Source organism: Neolamprologus multifasciatus, chromosome 3 (assembly GCF_963576455.1).
Source record: "Neolamprologus multifasciatus chromosome 3, fNeoMul1.2, whole genome shotgun sequence".
Classification (NCBI taxonomy): Eukaryota; Metazoa; Chordata; class Actinopteri; order Cichliformes; family Cichlidae; genus Neolamprologus; species Neolamprologus multifasciatus.
This window is the reverse complement of record NC_140441.1, coordinates 41,975,035-41,992,358: the sequence shown is the minus strand read 5'-3', so window position 1 is coordinate 41,992,358 and position 17,324 is coordinate 41,975,035. Positions and strand designations below refer to the sequence as shown.

At 38.6% G+C, this 17,324-nt stretch overlaps 1 protein-coding gene and 1 long non-coding RNA gene across 3 annotated transcripts; both read right to left on the bottom strand.

Moving 5' to 3' along the window:
- Positions 1 to 970: 970 nt before the first annotated feature.
- LOC146523283 (uncharacterized) lies at positions 971 to 2,879 on the bottom strand. 2 transcript variants are annotated; one of them, XM_085153812.1, is made up of 5 exons: positions 2,636 to 2,879; positions 2,128 to 2,472; positions 1,906 to 2,016; positions 1,792 to 1,826; positions 972 to 1,471 (listed from the first exon to the last, which is right to left on the bottom strand). In XM_085153812.1, exons 1-5 carry the CDS (start codon positions 2,676 to 2,678, stop codon positions 1,319 to 1,321), a joined length of 687 nt encoding a protein of 228 aa, XP_085009938.1. In that variant the 5' UTR covers positions 2,679 to 2,879; the 3' UTR covers positions 972 to 1,318. The 2 variants fall into 2 exon arrangements, with proteins under 2 accessions (XP_085009937.1, XP_085009938.1); XM_085153811.1 differs by lacking the exon at positions 2,636 to 2,879 and having other exon boundaries at positions 971 to 1,471; positions 2,128 to 2,620.
- An 8,199-nt stretch (positions 2,880 to 11,078) lies between these two features.
- Positions 11,079 to 16,271, bottom strand: LOC146523282 (uncharacterized). Its single transcript, XR_014870862.1, has 3 exons — positions 13,405 to 16,271; positions 12,634 to 13,250; positions 11,079 to 12,393 (listed from the first exon to the last, which is right to left on the bottom strand). It is a non-coding gene; the product is annotated as an uncharacterized LOC146523282 (long non-coding RNA).
- Between the last annotated feature and the right edge of the window lie 1,053 nt (positions 16,272 to 17,324).

Genomic DNA, 17,324 nt, shown 5'->3' with positions numbered 1-17,324 from the left:
TCTAATCCTCCTGGTGCCCTCACTGTCCTTTTACGCTAGCTTTCTATTGATTGGCCGCCCTTCATAAACAGTAGATTTTGACGACTTTTGTCCTCGCAACCAGACCTGTGTAGGTGAGATTAGTTATATCTGTGACATCAAACTGATGCATTTATCTCTGAACAGTCAGCCGTCTGTACTTATGACTCACGGGGGTTATTCATACATAAGACGACCTCATTATCTGAAATATGAACATACACAAATGTACCAGTATATGTGAGACAGATGGTAAGGAGATTTATGAAAGGTCTTCTTTAAAGATAAGCATTAATTTATTTCAAATGTCTGTGTTTGCTATGCTGTGTCACCTGTTTATTCTCATCTCTACATTGTTTGTTAAGATTCTTATTTCCACCTAAATGATAAAATTGATGTGCCCAGTTTATTACTTACTACAGCCATTATCACATTAATACTTTGAATACTTTGTTGAATGCACATAGGTCAGACAAATAGGACTGCTTCTGTTTATGTATCTAAGGCAGAATATCTGAGAAGAAGTTTGCAGTGGAGCAGTTTGAGTTCTTCACCAAACTGAACTGCCTGGGCTGAAACAAACAAAAGAGACATAAATTCTTTGGATAATAAAGAAAAAAAATTAGCAAAAGAAGAGAAGAATAATGAATAAAATCAGTGATTTGTAGGTATTTCAGTTCCAGGACTTACAGAAGCTGCAGAGAAGTAAATCTCGTACATGAAGTTTGAAGATCGCCACAGTGTGTGAAACAGTGGCTGCTTGTTATGCTTGATTTCTCAGAGAAGTCGTGTGTGTGAAATTAGGATATAACAAATTCAGTTTGCTGTTTGCTTAATTAGTAGAAATATCTTTTTAGTTTAAAAAAGAATATATATTTCATTTTACCTTTTATCTTATTACCTTAGAATAATACTTTAGAATAAAAATTTATACAAATTAATATTATTATATATTATTATAATAATATACATGCAAATAGAAACTGAATTTTCAGATAGTGCTAAAAAAAGGCATTTTCTCAGTTACAGTTACAACTAGAAAGTTGTGAAAATGGCCCAAAATTGGGTTGCTCTTTCTTTCTTTTTGATAGATAAAGTTTGAAAAGTGTAAATATTATTATCATTATTGTGTTATACAGTTGTAATATAATAAAATATAATATAATCATATGTTATATATTATAATCCTTGAGATATTCATGTTCATCCGTTCAGTTCATCAGATTTTAATACTCAAAAAACAGGACTGTGTGTGTGTGTGTATGGGTCAAATCCCTCACAGAGATCAGTGTGACAGCTTTCACTCTGTGCTGATGTTCCTGTTGTTTTTCAAGTGTTTCGTAGAAGCATACACCACATTTGTGTCCAGCTCACTCTGTGGTACAGGCCTTCTGATTTTAGCTTTGGGATGGAAATTCAGTGCTGCATAGTTCATGTCATCAGAGTCCACATTCTGTAAATGAAAATGTTCAAAGTCACTAATCCTGCACATTACTTGTTAACCTCTTAACATCCAGAAGGTCACAGGGAACCCATCTAGTGTTGGGGTCCAGCTACTGAACTTTCATCATTAAAATGAAAGAGCATTTGACAGAAAAACTACAATGCCAAAATGAATATATGAAACTTAATTTGGATGTTAGCATCCTGTAATTCCTTAAAATGTGCATATTCAAGCATGGTATGGTCAGGCACGGCTTCCAAGTGTTACCCTAAATGGGTTCAAGGCAGTTTAATATCTTGCTTGGTGAGAATAAATCTTAAATAGATTACCTCACTCTGTTGTGGATTCTGTCCATCATCTTGAGCTAAATTACAGGAACAATCCATCCGTCAGTAATTTGCTTTTGTATTTGTAATTTAAATGAAATCAAATCATATAAATACCTGAGTGAAATTTCCTGAGTTGGACAGCCAGACCAATGATGACCAGTAGAAGGAGAACAATTAAACTGCTCAGGATCACAGGCATCACATTTGTTAATCCACCAAACACATCTACAAAATGGACAATTTAAATAAAACTTTGTGTAATAAACTGCCTGTGACTGTAAAAAGTCATGCAAAATGACAAGATTTAAATGACAGAAAACATAAATACACTCTTACCTTGCACCTTTAAATATGTTCCACTTGAAATTACCGTCTTTTCATCTTTGTACTCTCCACAGAAATACAAGCCAGAGTCAGATGAATCCAGGTGTTTGATCTTGAGAAACAGCACAGAGGTGTTGGACGTCATGTTAAATTTGCCAGCTTGAAAACCATCTTGGAGAGAAGCATTTCCTTCAGCACTGACCAAAGATGAGATTCTGCTCACGTTGGGTCTGTTGGTCATTTTGAACCAGGATATGTGACCAGTATGTCTGCTAAAGTTGGAGCACTCCAGTGTGACTTCTTCACCAGGCTGAACCTCCACAGCATAAAACTGTGTGACTATGAAAGAGATCCAACCTGAACCAAACAACAAAATAAACTTCAAACTCCACCAAAACCAAACAACCAAACAATACCTATGAACTACACTGTCCATTCAGTGTCTCAAGATTCAGTTCTCTTCGATTACTCAACAAAAAGTAATTCTCGTATGAGGAAAATAAGTGATAGGTCTACTTACTGAAGGTGTAGAGTAAAACTGCAATCCACTTAAATTTCAGCATTGTGTGTATGACCACTGCAATGTTGCTAACTGAACTGTGCTCCAGCAAAAGTGATCTCTACATAAAGAGGCGGGCTGCTCTTTTATATGTACCGTTCCTCAGCCTGACGGTGCCACCAGATTTAGGAAAATGGTGCAAACCTACAGCTTTAGGAAGAACAGAATATCAGTATTTTATTGTTTGACAGCATTTCAGATAATGCTGGTTAATAGGATATATTTAATAGATGACGTATTTTAAAATACAGTCTTAGTTTTACAGTCTCAAGTTTAAAATACATCTACAAAAGCAGTCAGTCTGTATCATTTTGATATATTAGATATTTGTTGTCTTTACCATTGGATGTTTTAAATAAGACTTTGCGCTAGTGTTTACGCAGCTCTTTGAAAAGGTTTAACTCTACATTTTTCTGCTCAGTACCAGCCGTGTCAGTAATAATACGTGACAAAAATTCCTGATATCAAGCACTCACTGAGGTTCTCTGTTGATTCTGTAACTGCTAACATTGCATGAAGCAGACTGTTGGCCCCAAACTAAATAAAGTATTAATACTATAATCAAGTATCTTTTTTCATCATGCATGATTATATTATGTTAGCAAGGCTTAGTAGGTTCAAGTGCATCTCAGTGTGAAGCCTTTAGCTAGTGTGGGTTTGAAATGTACAGCCTGTGGAGGAGTAAACCCTTTGATATGAGGCTGTGCAAGTGTCACCCTGCTACAGCAGAGGGTAGTGATGTGAGTTTGTGTGAATAACAGCGTGAGATTGATTTACCACGAAGATGTGTCCTGATCTAGATTTGTTTAGCATGCAGCAACACAAATGCTCTTCGAGTGAACCGACTGAATCAGACCTGAATAAATTAGCAACTTAGTGAAGGTCCTTGTTGATCACAAAGACCTCAATTGTCAGGTCAGCTGGTGAACTCATCGTTTACTTTTTCGAATCAACAGGTCCTTTTTGTCCAGTCTGACAAAATTTGGGCAAAAATGTATTTAATCCGCTTTAACTTGGAATGATTGTTGGTACTAAACCCACTCATCTAAAAATTATGAAACTGCTTATCATTGTTAATTTTTGCATAGCGGTGATTAGAGCTCATTCAGAATGATGTGACCAATGTAAAACATTTGGCGTCTGGGTCTGTCTGAGGGATTTATTTCCTCCTCTTGATGCCTTTTTTTTTTTTTTTTTTGCTGCTTCTCTTTTAAAGTCCTTTCAGAGACGCAAAGATCCAACCAGGTAGCTCATTTAATGATGGAAGTGATGTTTCAGTCACAACACATGTCGGTTCTTCAGCATTAGTTAATGTTTGTGTTTTGACACATCATAGCAGTTTCTTTAGCAGACAGATTGCCTATAAACTATGTTCAGACATTCAGATGATGCATTCAGTCCACTGCATTGTGTTAAATAAATAATTTTATTGGAAATGAAAAAAATACACTTCAAACATGCAGTATGAAAAATGTCTCAACATAATAAAATAACATAATATTAACCTTTTTGTGCTGACCGTCAAGTCTACTTCATATAACAACAGAAGCTGACCCAGAGTGCTTTAAACACAGATTTGCATCACAGGTCTCCAAACAGGCATTTTCACAATGAAACTGAAAGGCGTGTTTTGTTGTCTTAACTCTGGAAAGTAAAAGTCACAGAGATTCAGTTGTCATTAAAATGTCTTCAGATTTGGCAAACTCATGATCTAATCAGTCATGACAGACCAGCCTCCCCTACATAAGCTGCCTTTATAAGTTGGAAGTATTGGTACCACTATTGTTTCATTAGGAATAAGACACATTGGAATATTCTCATTGTTTAACATAAATGACAGAATGTTACATAAATGTTATATAAATTAGCTTAGATACAAAACTGTAACGTTTGTGCACCACTACAACCCTGGTCCATAGCAACGAATCGTTGGCTGCCCTCTGCCACCCTTGGAAGCCATCGCTAGATCCTCTTGTTTCAGGAAAACCAGGGCCACAGGTGTCCTCACGTCAATCAGGTCCCAAACCTTCAGACTCACAAACTGGCCCATGCGTGGATTACCTCTGGCAAAATAAAGGGCCGTAATTTTTTGCGGTATGTGGGCCATGTGTAAGTTGTGTGCAGCCACGGGCCAGTTGCAGACACACTGCTGGACCTGTGCTGGCCCAGAACAGTTTCATCTCTGGCCCCAGATGTCAGCCTAATGTTTACCTTAATCAAGCCATGTAATAACAACATGTGCTGGAACATAATAGTGCAAAAGTAACACAATGAAACTCTATTCAGACAGTGAGTGGACTGACTCTTACGCAGAGCTTTTCTACTCTCCTGGATTACTTAAAGTGCTCCATATAACATTCACCCACTTTCTCTAAACTGAGTGCTTTCTAACTACATTCACACTCTTGACATGCAGACTGGAGGAGCCAGAGATCGAACCACTAACCTTCCGATTAGTAGGTGACCTACTCCTGAGCTACAGCCACCCAGTAGTAAACATGAGTAAACCCTCACTAGGTTTTGGATAAAGTGTACACTCAAACCTGTCAAACCTGCATTTGAAACTTCGGCTACCATAGCAGTATAGTATTGCAACATGGCATTTGGGTCTTCTAACTAAAATAGGAAAATAGGAACATAAATAGTGCCATCATTGCCAGACCTGGCCCACATCTGGTTGACATACACCCTCCATGACACCAGTCAGTCAGAAGTGCCAGCTTGATGCCGGATCCGGGCCAGACCTGTTTTCTATGAGCCTGGGCCACATACACCAAACCACAATCGGGCCAGATGTGGCATGCCATCACATAAACAGTGCCATCATTGCCAGACCTAGCCCATATCTGGATGAAATACCACTTACCAAAAATAACTGTACACCATCTGTGAATGTGCTATTGGGTTAGTTCATCATTTTGGTACAACGTAAATAGATCTAACCGTAGTCTTCATCAAGTACCTATCTGAAATCTCCAGAGTTTTGCAGCCATAGCAGTGATAACGGGGATGAGAACAACAGTCACAACAACCAGTTTCAGTTTCATTTGGCATGCTGAATTTAGCACATCAGACTTACAATTATCTCCTCCCAATCTGCCAGTCAGCAAGAGTTTGTGGGTCACATTCATAATGCAACTTTGTCTTCTGACTCTTCCAACACTGAAGACATAGCTCAAACCAAAGTTGTGGTAACATCGGCAAAGTCAGTTCATTTTTATTTTGGAGCTATGTTTTAACCATGACAAACAAAACATGAATGGCAGCTGATGGCGATTCAGAACTATGTGTCATGGTTCTGGGTCATTTGACCGACCACTTTGAGAGCGCGTTTTTGTGATTTATTTGTGTTGTAATGTAATTTCTGGTTTATGTTCTCTTGTTTGTTGGGTCCATTTTGTTACTTTTGTCTTTGTGTCTCCCTCTCTTGTAGTCTCTGTTTATGTGTCTGTATCGCTCCTCGCACTTCTGTGTGTCTTGGACGGGTCGTTGCGTTTTTTTTCCTTTTTCTGTTCACATTTCCCTCCTTGTGTTTCATTCCATCTTTCCCCTTCCGTCATGTGCATTCATGTGTCCCTCTCCCACAGTGTCTCGTCTCCCTTAACTGTTTTCTTGTCTCCCTCTTTGTGTCTCCTCCCTTTGTCTTCCCGGTCTGTCTTGTTTCCATGTGGGTTTCTTCCTTCCGGCCCCAGAGTCTGAACCAAAAGTTTGGTGCAGAAACCTGTGGTCGGGACTGTGCAGAGCTTGCAGCAGGCTCTGGATGCTGCGGCTGGATCTTGAGTTGAGGGCTTAGCCGTCTATTCCTGGGAACCGGAATGGGTGGAGGAACTGGCCAAACCCCATCCATTACCACCCGAGAAACAGGTATGGGTGCAGGGAAAGGTTCAGGTCCTGGCCACCCTCACCCTAGGAGCAGGCGCAGGCGCGGGAGCTAGCTGGACACCAGCCACCCCCACCCAAGGAACAGATACGAGTGCAGGAGTGGACTAAGTGTCAGCTGCCTTTGCCCTGGGAACTGGTGTGGGTACAGGAGCCTGCTGGACACCGGCCACCCTCACGCAAGGAACTGGTACAGGCCCAGAGGTGGACTGGCCTCACCCTAGGAGCAGGCAACGATGGACACCAGCTGCCCCCACCTGAAGAACTGGTATGGATGCGGGGACACACTGGGCCCTAGCTGCTCTAAGAGCCAGGACAGGGACCGGCTGGGCCCTGGCCACACTCACCCAGGTGCACCCACAATGGGTCCAGTGGAAGGCAGGGTCCAAGTCACACTGCCAGCAGGAACAGGCTGAGCGACATGTCTTGATGCATGCTCAGTCATCCAGGTAAGTAAATCCATAAAAGTTGATTCCATTCATCTGGACATACTGTTTTCAATGGGAGAAACGTTTCATCACTGATCCAAGTGACTTCTTCTGTCTTAGCTGACTGTAGGTTTCCCCAGACTTATAAACACAACATTTGCACAATGACTCAAACTAGCACCACTGAATGAACAATGGGCTGTGAGGTCAGTTCCTTGATCATTAATATGCAAATTGTCATGGCCACTGATCAATGGCCGTGAGCACCATCCACAGAGAGTTGGGAAATGGCTGCATTTTAAGATGGGGAATAATGTACCCTTAGGCCTCCTCCTCGATTCAGAGATGGTTTTTCCCTTTTCACGTAAATGGCCTCCTTGACTCCACGCTCAAACCAGCATTCCTCCCTGTCCAGGATGTGTACATCCTCACCATTGAAAGAGTGTCCAGTAGGTGTAAATAGACTGGGAGTCCTGGCCTGACGAGTTAGCTCTTCAAACGTGTTTACCATTGAAACCGCTGAGAGGCTGAGAGACAGGTTCTGAGATAAACACAGGAGATCAGAAATTATCAGTTTGAGAAACATAATGGTCTGTAATTAGAGTCTCAGAGGGCAGAATAGTTTTTATGGAAGCAGGATGAATACGACCAGTCTTCTGACAGCCCAGCACGGGCTAGTCATTAACCCTTTTGCAGAGTGAACAGGAGTTTTTGACTTTCACTCACCACAGGAAACTACTTTAAATTGTTCTTCCTGTGCTACTTCTGTTTCATTGGTGAGTGTTAACCTCACCTTTGTGTTTCAGGGGCGGGACCTTTCCTGGGTTTCCACCCTCTACATCCACACACTTTGAGGTAACAAGTTCACCAATTGAAAATCTCATTTCCAGCAATAACTTAAGATTAAGGAATTCCTTCAGTCTATACTGGATTGTTGAACTAACTGCTTTCATGAAGCTGGTTCTTGTTGCTTGAATGTTTGCTCAGTATTTGCCCTGTGAATTATTCACCCTTTTTTTCCTCTTCTGCACAGAAATCTTAGAGTTTTGTCTGAGACAGAAAGACAGAGAAAATGATTTGTGGTTTATTGCTGTGCTGTAAATAAACCTTTATTGAGTTACATCTGCATTCCAGAACTACAGTTATGATTCAGTGTGTTTCTGTCACGAAAGAGACAACTGACATACATGTAGCACTACAATTTTACTTGTAACTTAAATAAGAATATTCTCATAACGTTTGGTCTGCTGTGGTTTGAGGCAAGTAATTATCATAAAATTAGTAAAATATGAATGTGTATTTTATTGGGATGTCTTAAAAAAAGCTCTACCTTAAACCGTTAAATGTGTTGCATTAGTGTTAAATTCACCAAAGAAATACACTAAGTCAAATGAGTCCAGCTGTTTGATCTTAACAAACAGCACAGTGGACATCATGTTATATTTGCCAATTTGAAAACCAACAAGGAGAGAAGCATTGATATCAGCACTGCATATAAACAAGATGCAGCTCGTGTCGGGTCTGTTGATCATTTTGAACCAGAATATGTGACCAGGAGTTGGAGCACTCCAGTGTGACTTCTTCACCAGCCTGAAACTCCACAGCATGAAACTGTGTGACTATGGAAGAGCTCCAACCTGAACCAAACAACACGTTTTCATAAACTTCAAATTCCACAGGAACCAAACAATGCCTATGAATTATTGTCCAAGACGTATCTAGAGATGCAGTTCTCTTGAAATACTCAACAACAAGTAATTCTTTCATGAGGAAAAAAGTGATAGGTCTACTTACTTAAGGTGTAGATTAAAACTGCAATCCACTTAACTTCCAGCATCGTGTGTATGACCACTGCAATGTTGCTAACTGAACTGCGCTCCAGTAAAAGTCATCTCTTTGTAAAGAGGCGGGCTGCTTTGTTATATGTACAGTTCCTCATACTCACAGTGTCACCAGTTTTAGGAGAATGGTACAAACTGACAGCTTTAGGAACAAAATAATATAATAATTTTTTGACAGCATTTCAGATAATCTAGATAATATCTTTTTTTTAGAAGTTTACATACATGAAAAAGCTGTCGGTCTGCATAATTTTACCCAGCATTTGTTGTCGTCACCATTAGATGTCAAACATTTTTTAAAATAAAAATGTATACTAGTTGTTACACAAGTCTTTGCAGAGGTTCAGCCCTACTTTATGCCAGAAATAATAATCTGATATCAAGCACTCGCTGAGGTTGTCTGTTGATTTTGTAACTGCTAACACTGCATGAAGCTGACTATTGGCCCCACACTAAAACACAAATTAAACATGTTTTTTCACCATGCTTGATTATATTATGTTAGCAAGGCTTAGTAGGATCAAGTGCATGCTAGTGTGGACCCTTCACCTAGTGTGGCTTTGGTGTGCAGCACGTGGACGAGTAACCACATTGATTCGAGGGTGTGTAGGTGTCACCCTGAGAAGCAGAGGGTAGGGATGTGAGTTTGTATGAATAACAGAGTGAGGTTGACTTACAGTGAAGATTAATCCTAATTTAGGTTTTGTTAGCAAGCAGAAACACAAATGCTCTTCGATTTCTTCCAGCTGACTGAATCAGTCCTCACTCTCTGAACAAATTAGCAGCTTTTAACAGTGAAGCTCCTTGTTGACTATGAAGAGCTCCATTGTTACGTTGTCTGGTGCTCAGAGCACACTCACCATGTACGTTTTTTAATCAACTATTCATTTTCTATATATCCATTATCAAGCCAGATTAAGTCAGATTTCTAAGATTAAAGTGGGGCATATATACATATCATATATACATATATAGTCTCTCTCATAGATTATGGTATAATGGTGGATGTTAAATATTGGCCACAAAACTCAAATAATTTGTCTACAAGCGACCTTAGAAAAAATGAACTAAAACAGAATCAGATAGAAAACGAATGAAGTACATATATGTTGAGAGATTATATATATATATAATCTATATATGTTATTATATATATATATATATATATATATATATATAATTCTATAGATTTACTTTTATTAGCAGTAACATTTACAGATTTTATGATAGTTAAAATATTCAGTTTTGAATGTGCAGTGAATAACATGAATATTCTCAGCTGGTGTTTACTGCTTCCTTTTCAGGTTTGACTTTTGCTCTTACAGTCCTCATTCTCCTCACTTCAGTTGTGTTCGACCACACCATGTTGCCTCTTCCTGTCAAACACTCATTTCAGCCCTACTGCAAACTCCCCTCTAATTCTGACTTCTGACTCACTGCTTACTCATATGATTTGCATGTCCCGCATTGAAACACAAAAGCAGACAAAATTAATTAGAATAAACACAAATAAAGACAGGTGAGATCAAAAGCTGCTGCTGGTATAAAAATCATCTCTACTTCTCCACCTGCTACAGATCTCCTGCTTCTTATTATGGAACTGGACATGCTCAGTGCTTTCATTGGAGTCTAGGTTTTGTAAATAAAGTACATGCACTAAATAACTGAGTTGATGTAATTAAACAAGCCTGAAAGCACTACATTGAAAGAATATTATGTTAAAACATATGCAATAGATTAATCTTTATGATGCATGAAACTGTCTGCGAGTCTTTCCCCTGTGTGGAAGGGAAATTCTGTGGATGGGAAAACCAGCAAAATAACATCACGACTTTTATAAAGATGCAAATTGACACCCGGCAAGTGGATCATGATGTTGTCAGTATTGCTGACTGATACTCATCAATGTACCGTTGATGCGACTGTCCACATATTTATAAAGAAAGACATGAAATATAGCTCACCAATGACATTTTTCATCTCAACCTTGTATTAAGCAAATGTTTGGCAATGTACGTCTCATTTCAACAGCTGTAGTTAACTGTAGCTGTAGATGAAAATATTAACACCTACAAGCAATTAACAGTAACAAAGTTACTTGTCTCTAGTTTTCAGTGTGTTTTGGAAAGTGTATAAAATACAAAATAAATACAAAATAAAATAAAGTGTATAAAAGTTGTGATTCTATAAAAATAAAAAATAAAATAAAAAAATAAAACTGCTTACAATGATTTGCAATTTCATAAGCCCATATTTTATTAGCAGCAAAACACAGAAAACATCTAAATTTTTAAACTGAGACATTTTGTTGTTTCATGAAAACTATTAGCTCATTTTAAGTTGATTACAGCAGCACGTGTCAAAAAAGTTGAGAGAAGGTAAAAAAGGTTGGAAAAATAAGTAGCACCAAAATAAACATGGAGAAATATTTCACAGCTAATTATGTTAATTGGCAACAGATCAGTGACATGACTGGATACAAAACGAGCATCTTAGAGAGGCAGAAGATGGACAGAGTCTCACCAGTCACTCTCTATCTACCCCCCAAAACTATAACTGTTTCTATAAATTATTGAATACTTTAAGAATCATTTTTGAGTATCTCATTATCTACAGCAGCGGTCCCCAACCTTTTTTGCGCCACGGACCGGTTTATGCCCGACAATATTTTCATGGACCGGCCTTTAAGGTGTCGCAGATAAATACAACAAAATAAAACCAGTACCGGTACCAAAAAAAAGAAAATTTATTCATAACACACGTGAAAAGACCCAGGAAAACCGAGTAAACGATAAAAACGATAACAAAATAACGATGAAAACCGATAAAAACCCTGAAAACTATACATTTCACACCTGAGCCTCAACTCTTGCGGCCCGGTACCAAATGACTCACGGACCGGTACCGGTCCGAGGCCCAGGGGTTGGGGACCGCTGATCTACAGTACATAATATTATGATTATATTAAGGGAATATGGAAAATTGCAGAAGGGACAAGTCCAAAAATCAGTATTGGATATCCATCATCCTGAGACCCGTCAGGGCATGATTGTGTCATGGAAATCAATGTAGTGGCTCAGGAACACTTTCAGAAGTCATTATTTATTATTTATACAGGTAGTTCAATTGAGACTTTGTGTCTCATTTACAATAGACCTGTTTCAGACAAACATATTGAAAAAAGAAACAATGAAATAGCTAAGATTATCTAATGTTTACACAGTCATATCATAAACAGGAAGAAGTTCCCAGTAATTATTTCACAAGCTCATTTGTACATCTTTTAAAGTCTGGAAGTGAAAGCAGTTCAGAGAACTTCAACTTCCGTAATGTATACCATGAGGATGGAGGTTTGATGGAGCGGTGAATCCAAGGAATTCCAGAGATCACACACTATAAATAAAATGTTTATGTAACATCTAATATCTGTGAACACAGTTAAAGTTGGGAATTGTGGGGCAAAAAACATCTGGAGCTTCAAAATGGTCTTAATCATTTCAGTTTGATTAAGATCGAGTTTCCTCTTCTGTTTTGCTCGATGACAATCAATACTCGGGACTCGATTCGGATTCTGTAAGGAAGAGACAGATTTTTTATCCCCTAAAACAGTACAATATATCTTCCACTGAATATTACATTCGATATTGAATATTACAAACAGATTATCTGGTTGATCAGTTATTTAGGCACAGACAAATTTTGTTATCTATCTTTAAATTGAACTTATGCTGCTTTTTGATGTGCTGTTGATACAGAAATCTTTAAAGAAGAAAGAAAATGGAACAGATATTAACAAGTCCTTGAGCAGTACCTGTCTGAAGCCTCATTTTCACTACAAGGCAAATGATGACCTTAGTGAGAACGACAGTCACAGCACTCAGGATCAGGGTTGTCAGGTTTGTTGTTTCACCAGCTTCCTCTAGAAGAAACGTGCCTACACTTGATGTCATGAATGATATGTTTTGTTGCAAAGATTGACAGAATTCTTCAAATGTGATCCAAACTCTTTACATTACCACATTTCAATCTGACTGTGGTGAAATAAGCTGCGTATCTCATTCTCTTTGTTATTTCTTATCTCACCATTCTTACCTTGAACCTGCAGATCAGTTGAATTAACAATCACTGGGAGTCCGTTTGTGTAATATCCACAAAAATAAAACCCAGCATCAGACAAATCCACATGTTTGATTTTGAGGAAGATCGTTGAAAAGTTGGATGTCACTTCAAATTTTTCCTGATCAACTCCGTCGCAGAATGATGGTGGCTCAATAGAATTGTAAATGCTAATGCAACAAGGCTGGGTTCTGTTCACTAGTCTGAACCAAACTGTGTGAGTAGGAAAACTTGAAAGTTTGGAGCACAGCAGTGTGGCATTTTCTCCAGGCTGGACTTCCACAATCGAGGACTCTGAGCGGGAGATCCAGCCTGAAACAAATGGCAAAGAAATATATTTTTGATCCAGTAAAACCAAAACAGAAAAAGGTTTTGGTAGCTTTTAAATTCAGGTTTATTACTGGCTATTAAGTTAAACACACCTTTACCACAGACATTTTGAGATAAAATGAGGTCTGTTACTTACGGAGGCTGCAGACCAGCACAGCAGTTCTTATAGTAAAGCTCATCACTGTTGATATGAAATCACGGAGCTTCACTAAGGAAGGTTCAGTATAGAAGAAGGTTCCTATTTTTACCCTGTTGCTCAGACAAGATAAGTTGCCCACACAGCAGCTCTAAAATCACTCCCACGTTACGCGCCACAAGTACCAAAATGAGCCAGGGGTCGTGAGGTGCACCTTTCCTGTCTGGTATTATGAGTAACCAGTGTTTTCACCACTTCACAATTTTCCTTTTTTTGTTGTTGTTTTTTCTCCGAAGCAAAAAACAAAGAAATAAAAAAGATAAAAACTGTACATTAGTTTGGTAAAGGAGGTAATCGTTCGAGAAGATAATGAGTTTACTACTCATTCAAGGCTGTTTGATTAGGTATAGCTTGATGGTATCGAGCTGGACCAGATGCTTTAGTTTAGACACAGCAAGCGGCTGAAAACATTCCTCAGAGACTGTCATTGCTGTAGAACTGATGACAGGACCTTCATTTAGCAAATCTTCAGTTCCATCACATCTCCAAAAGATGTGATAGGTTGAGATATAGTCACCTTACTAACCATTTGACAGCAAAAAGATATGTTGACGAGAGCATTCTGAAATAATATAATCTTTGTGACACATTGCATTGTTGCATGCTGCAGTGGTTCTCAGACTATGGGGTGGACCCCTCTGATAGGGGCGCAGTGTGAAGGCAAAATAAACAAATGTAACTTTGCTGTTCTCCTGTTTGTAAAAATGCATTTTAAACCTTTTTTAATTGCTTATAATTAGCAAAAGATGTGGGGTCTGCTTCTGAATATAGCAAGAGGTGAAACCTCCTAAAAATGAAGGCCATTGTAGAAGTGCTCAAAACTGCTGTTTTTGAAGCAAATGCTGCACGGAAAGCACTGCAGCATTTGTTGCATGGGGTTTTATTGCAGAGCTAAATGCTTGCCTTTCTGTGGGTTTCAAGTTGGGTGACACACAGTGTTGTCACGGCGATGGAAAATGACAGTAGGAGGGGGCGCAAAAAATGTTGCTTGCCCACAAAGCTGCCCCCATTTTCTTTTGTATATGTATTCAATGTTACAGGTTACAATAAAATAAATAAATAAAATGAAAAGGGCAGTGTATACACCATTCATCCATCCTAAGTAAAATCATCTGTATGTGTGTCCTAAAACTTTACTTACTTTACTAAAACATCCCTTTTGGTTTAGATTCCATAATTTCTTTTTTTTTTTAAAGGAGACTCTTGTTCTTTATTCCTCATATATATATATAAGCAGAACAGTAATGAGATAACTGATAACATACACATTCTGAATACATATTGTAGATTGTAGCAGATGTTCACAAATCTTTTACAGGTTTACAGATGTATTTATACATTTACAAATCTACAAACATGTATGTGATGCGTGATATGCACAAATGAATCTCAGTGCACAGCATCTTGATACACATACACTAATTACAACATGCACACTCACAGATAGTTTTGTTATAAAAATAGACTCATATTCTTCTTGTGCACCTTGAAAATTGAATAATTTACAGAAATACCTGAACTTAAACATGCTCTGTTGGTGAATTTTAAATCACCATGATGGTGATTGAAAGTGCGTAGTACAGCACTTTCCATGCCTTTCATGATATAGCTGGTCTTTAAGTAATGACGTGATGAATCCTGCTTCTGGGCCCAAACTACTCCATGTTTAATAAGGCTTTTGTGTTTTTTTACATGTTTTAATGCTCTGTATCTTGTTCTATTTAATCTCAACAAGCCCCTAAAAGCAGTCAGTGATCACTGTTGGCCTCTCTCGGTTTTTATTACCGCTATTCATTTTAAATCTCATTTTTGTAAAACCTGTATGATGTAACTACACCCCAGCAGTATATTAATGACTAACCTCGTATTGTGAATGGATTATTGTCCCTAACCTTCGGGAACCCTCACATTAACTCTTGGAGTGGTAAGAAGGTTAGCATTCATCCTGCAGCTTCACTGTTTATATTATGCTAACATAGCTGTTTTGCTAGCGATCACGTAGCGCATTATTATATACCAGCTAGCCAAACTTCAGTAACCCTACAAACGTCACTGCTGTTTACTTTCCTGTCTTCATTTATGTTGGAAGTGATAGCGGAGCTGTATGTCTTAATTTTTTCAGAAATCCCTCAGTCAGAACATGCTATATTATATTTAGATGGAAACTAGCAAGCTAACTTCCTGCTAACTTCTAACTCCATTAAATTTCATGAATTCCATTTTCATGGATGCCTGGATGTTAAACTTAACTGTTACACCAGGTAGAGCAGCCATACTGATCATTTTATTACAGATGCAAGAATTTAGACAGCTTTTAACTCTCAGTTATGCCGCAGTGTTTGTGTGACTTAGGGATCTGCTGCGGAGTTTGGGTCCAGACATGGCTAATGACGTCAGACTTAAAGACCGGATTACTTGATAAAGTTTCATGACATTTTTTTTCCACGGTTAACTTTGACCTGCTACGCTAACAGTGAAACTCAAGGTCAAGTGCATAAGCCAACCTAGGTACTCATGTCCCCTAAGGCCTAGTATTTGGGTGAGAACTTTGAAGAATATCTAGAAAAAACTGTGGGTAATATGAACTTTTCACTGATTTTCACATTGTGGACTTTTACCGTTACCTGATTTTGAACAAAATAAATCAGCTCAAGCTGGTATTGGTATCTTGAAAAATGTGGATGCAGACAGACAGACAAAATTAACGTGGAACAAAAAACAAAACAAACAATTAACTATGAACAAAAAAATTTTTTTCATAACCTTTATTAAGCTCCTTTATTTATTCACCTCCATATTTCCAGCTATACAAAACTATCCCCGAGGGTCTGTTACTTTTAGAAGGCTGATGTATAAAAGTAAAGCTATTTATACTAATGTGGATTAATACTGAGGACTTTTACCTTTTGCTGTTTCACGAAGGGTTAAAAAGGGAACGTCCACAATTTAGACTTCTTTAATGCAGAAGATTTTATTAAAGCAATTTAGCAGGATCAAAGGAAAAGCAGATTTAAATAATAATAATCACAGAATCTAATCACTCGGATCACTAACCTATTTTAAGCTAATCCTGACTTTGTTCCAGTCTTTGGGAGCAGAGAAGTTGGAGAAGAGAATGAAGATGCCTTGACTGCAACACACTCTCTGTGTGGATATAATACAGTGGGAAAAGAGGCACTGCAAACCCATTAGTGGCAGGAAATTGCTGCCTCGGACAAGTTAAATGCATGATATGCAAATAAAACTTCTCTGCTTTTATATGCAAAACATTTGTGCTCTCGCTTATTTGCAAATCAGAGACTGCCTACCGCTCTCTCTCGACCCCTACCAGGTAGCTTACAAAGCAAATCGGTCCATGGAGGGTTTCATCACCTTTACGCTTTGCAAAGCACTGAGCCATCTGGAGAACAGGAAGAGCTACGTGAGGATGCACTTCGTGGACTATATTTCAGTGTTCACCACCATAATCCCAGACATCCTCACCACCAAACTGGACCACCTTAAGATTCCACCTGCTCCTGGATCAAAGATTTCCAGACTAACTGGCCCCAGTCAGTCAGACTCAGCCTGAACCTGAACCCCCCCCAGAGAATTTGTCCAACCGGTGCTCAGAAAACAACCTGACACTTAACATCCTTAAAACGAAAAAACCTATCATGGACTGGAGGAGACACAGAGAGGTCCACTCCCCTCTCAAATGGAGAATGGGTGTAATGTCTCCACCTTCAGGTTACTGGGCACCCAGATCTCTGCTTATCTCACCTGGACCCACAACACCAACACCCTGATAAAGAAGGCCCAGCATATTTTTCCTGTAACTGTAAATATAAAACAAGTGTATACAAAAGTTTACACGTGAA

What these genes read in the sequence shown, in the direction of transcription:
- LOC146523283 (XM_085153811.1), bottom strand. Translation starts at nt 2,551, where the DNA reads ATGGACAGTGTAGTTCATAGGTATTGTTTGGTTGTTTGGTTTTGGTGG. An exon ending in ACTCAGGAAATTTCACTCAG is followed by an intron (nt 1,827 to 1,905) that starts GTATTTATATGA and finishes CCTGTAATTTAG; the next exon opens with CTCAAGATGATGGACAGAAT. An exon ending in AGAATCCACAACAGAGTGAG is followed by an intron (nt 1,472 to 1,791) that starts GTAATCTATTTA and finishes TTTCATTTACAG; the next exon opens with AATGTGGACTCTGATGACAT.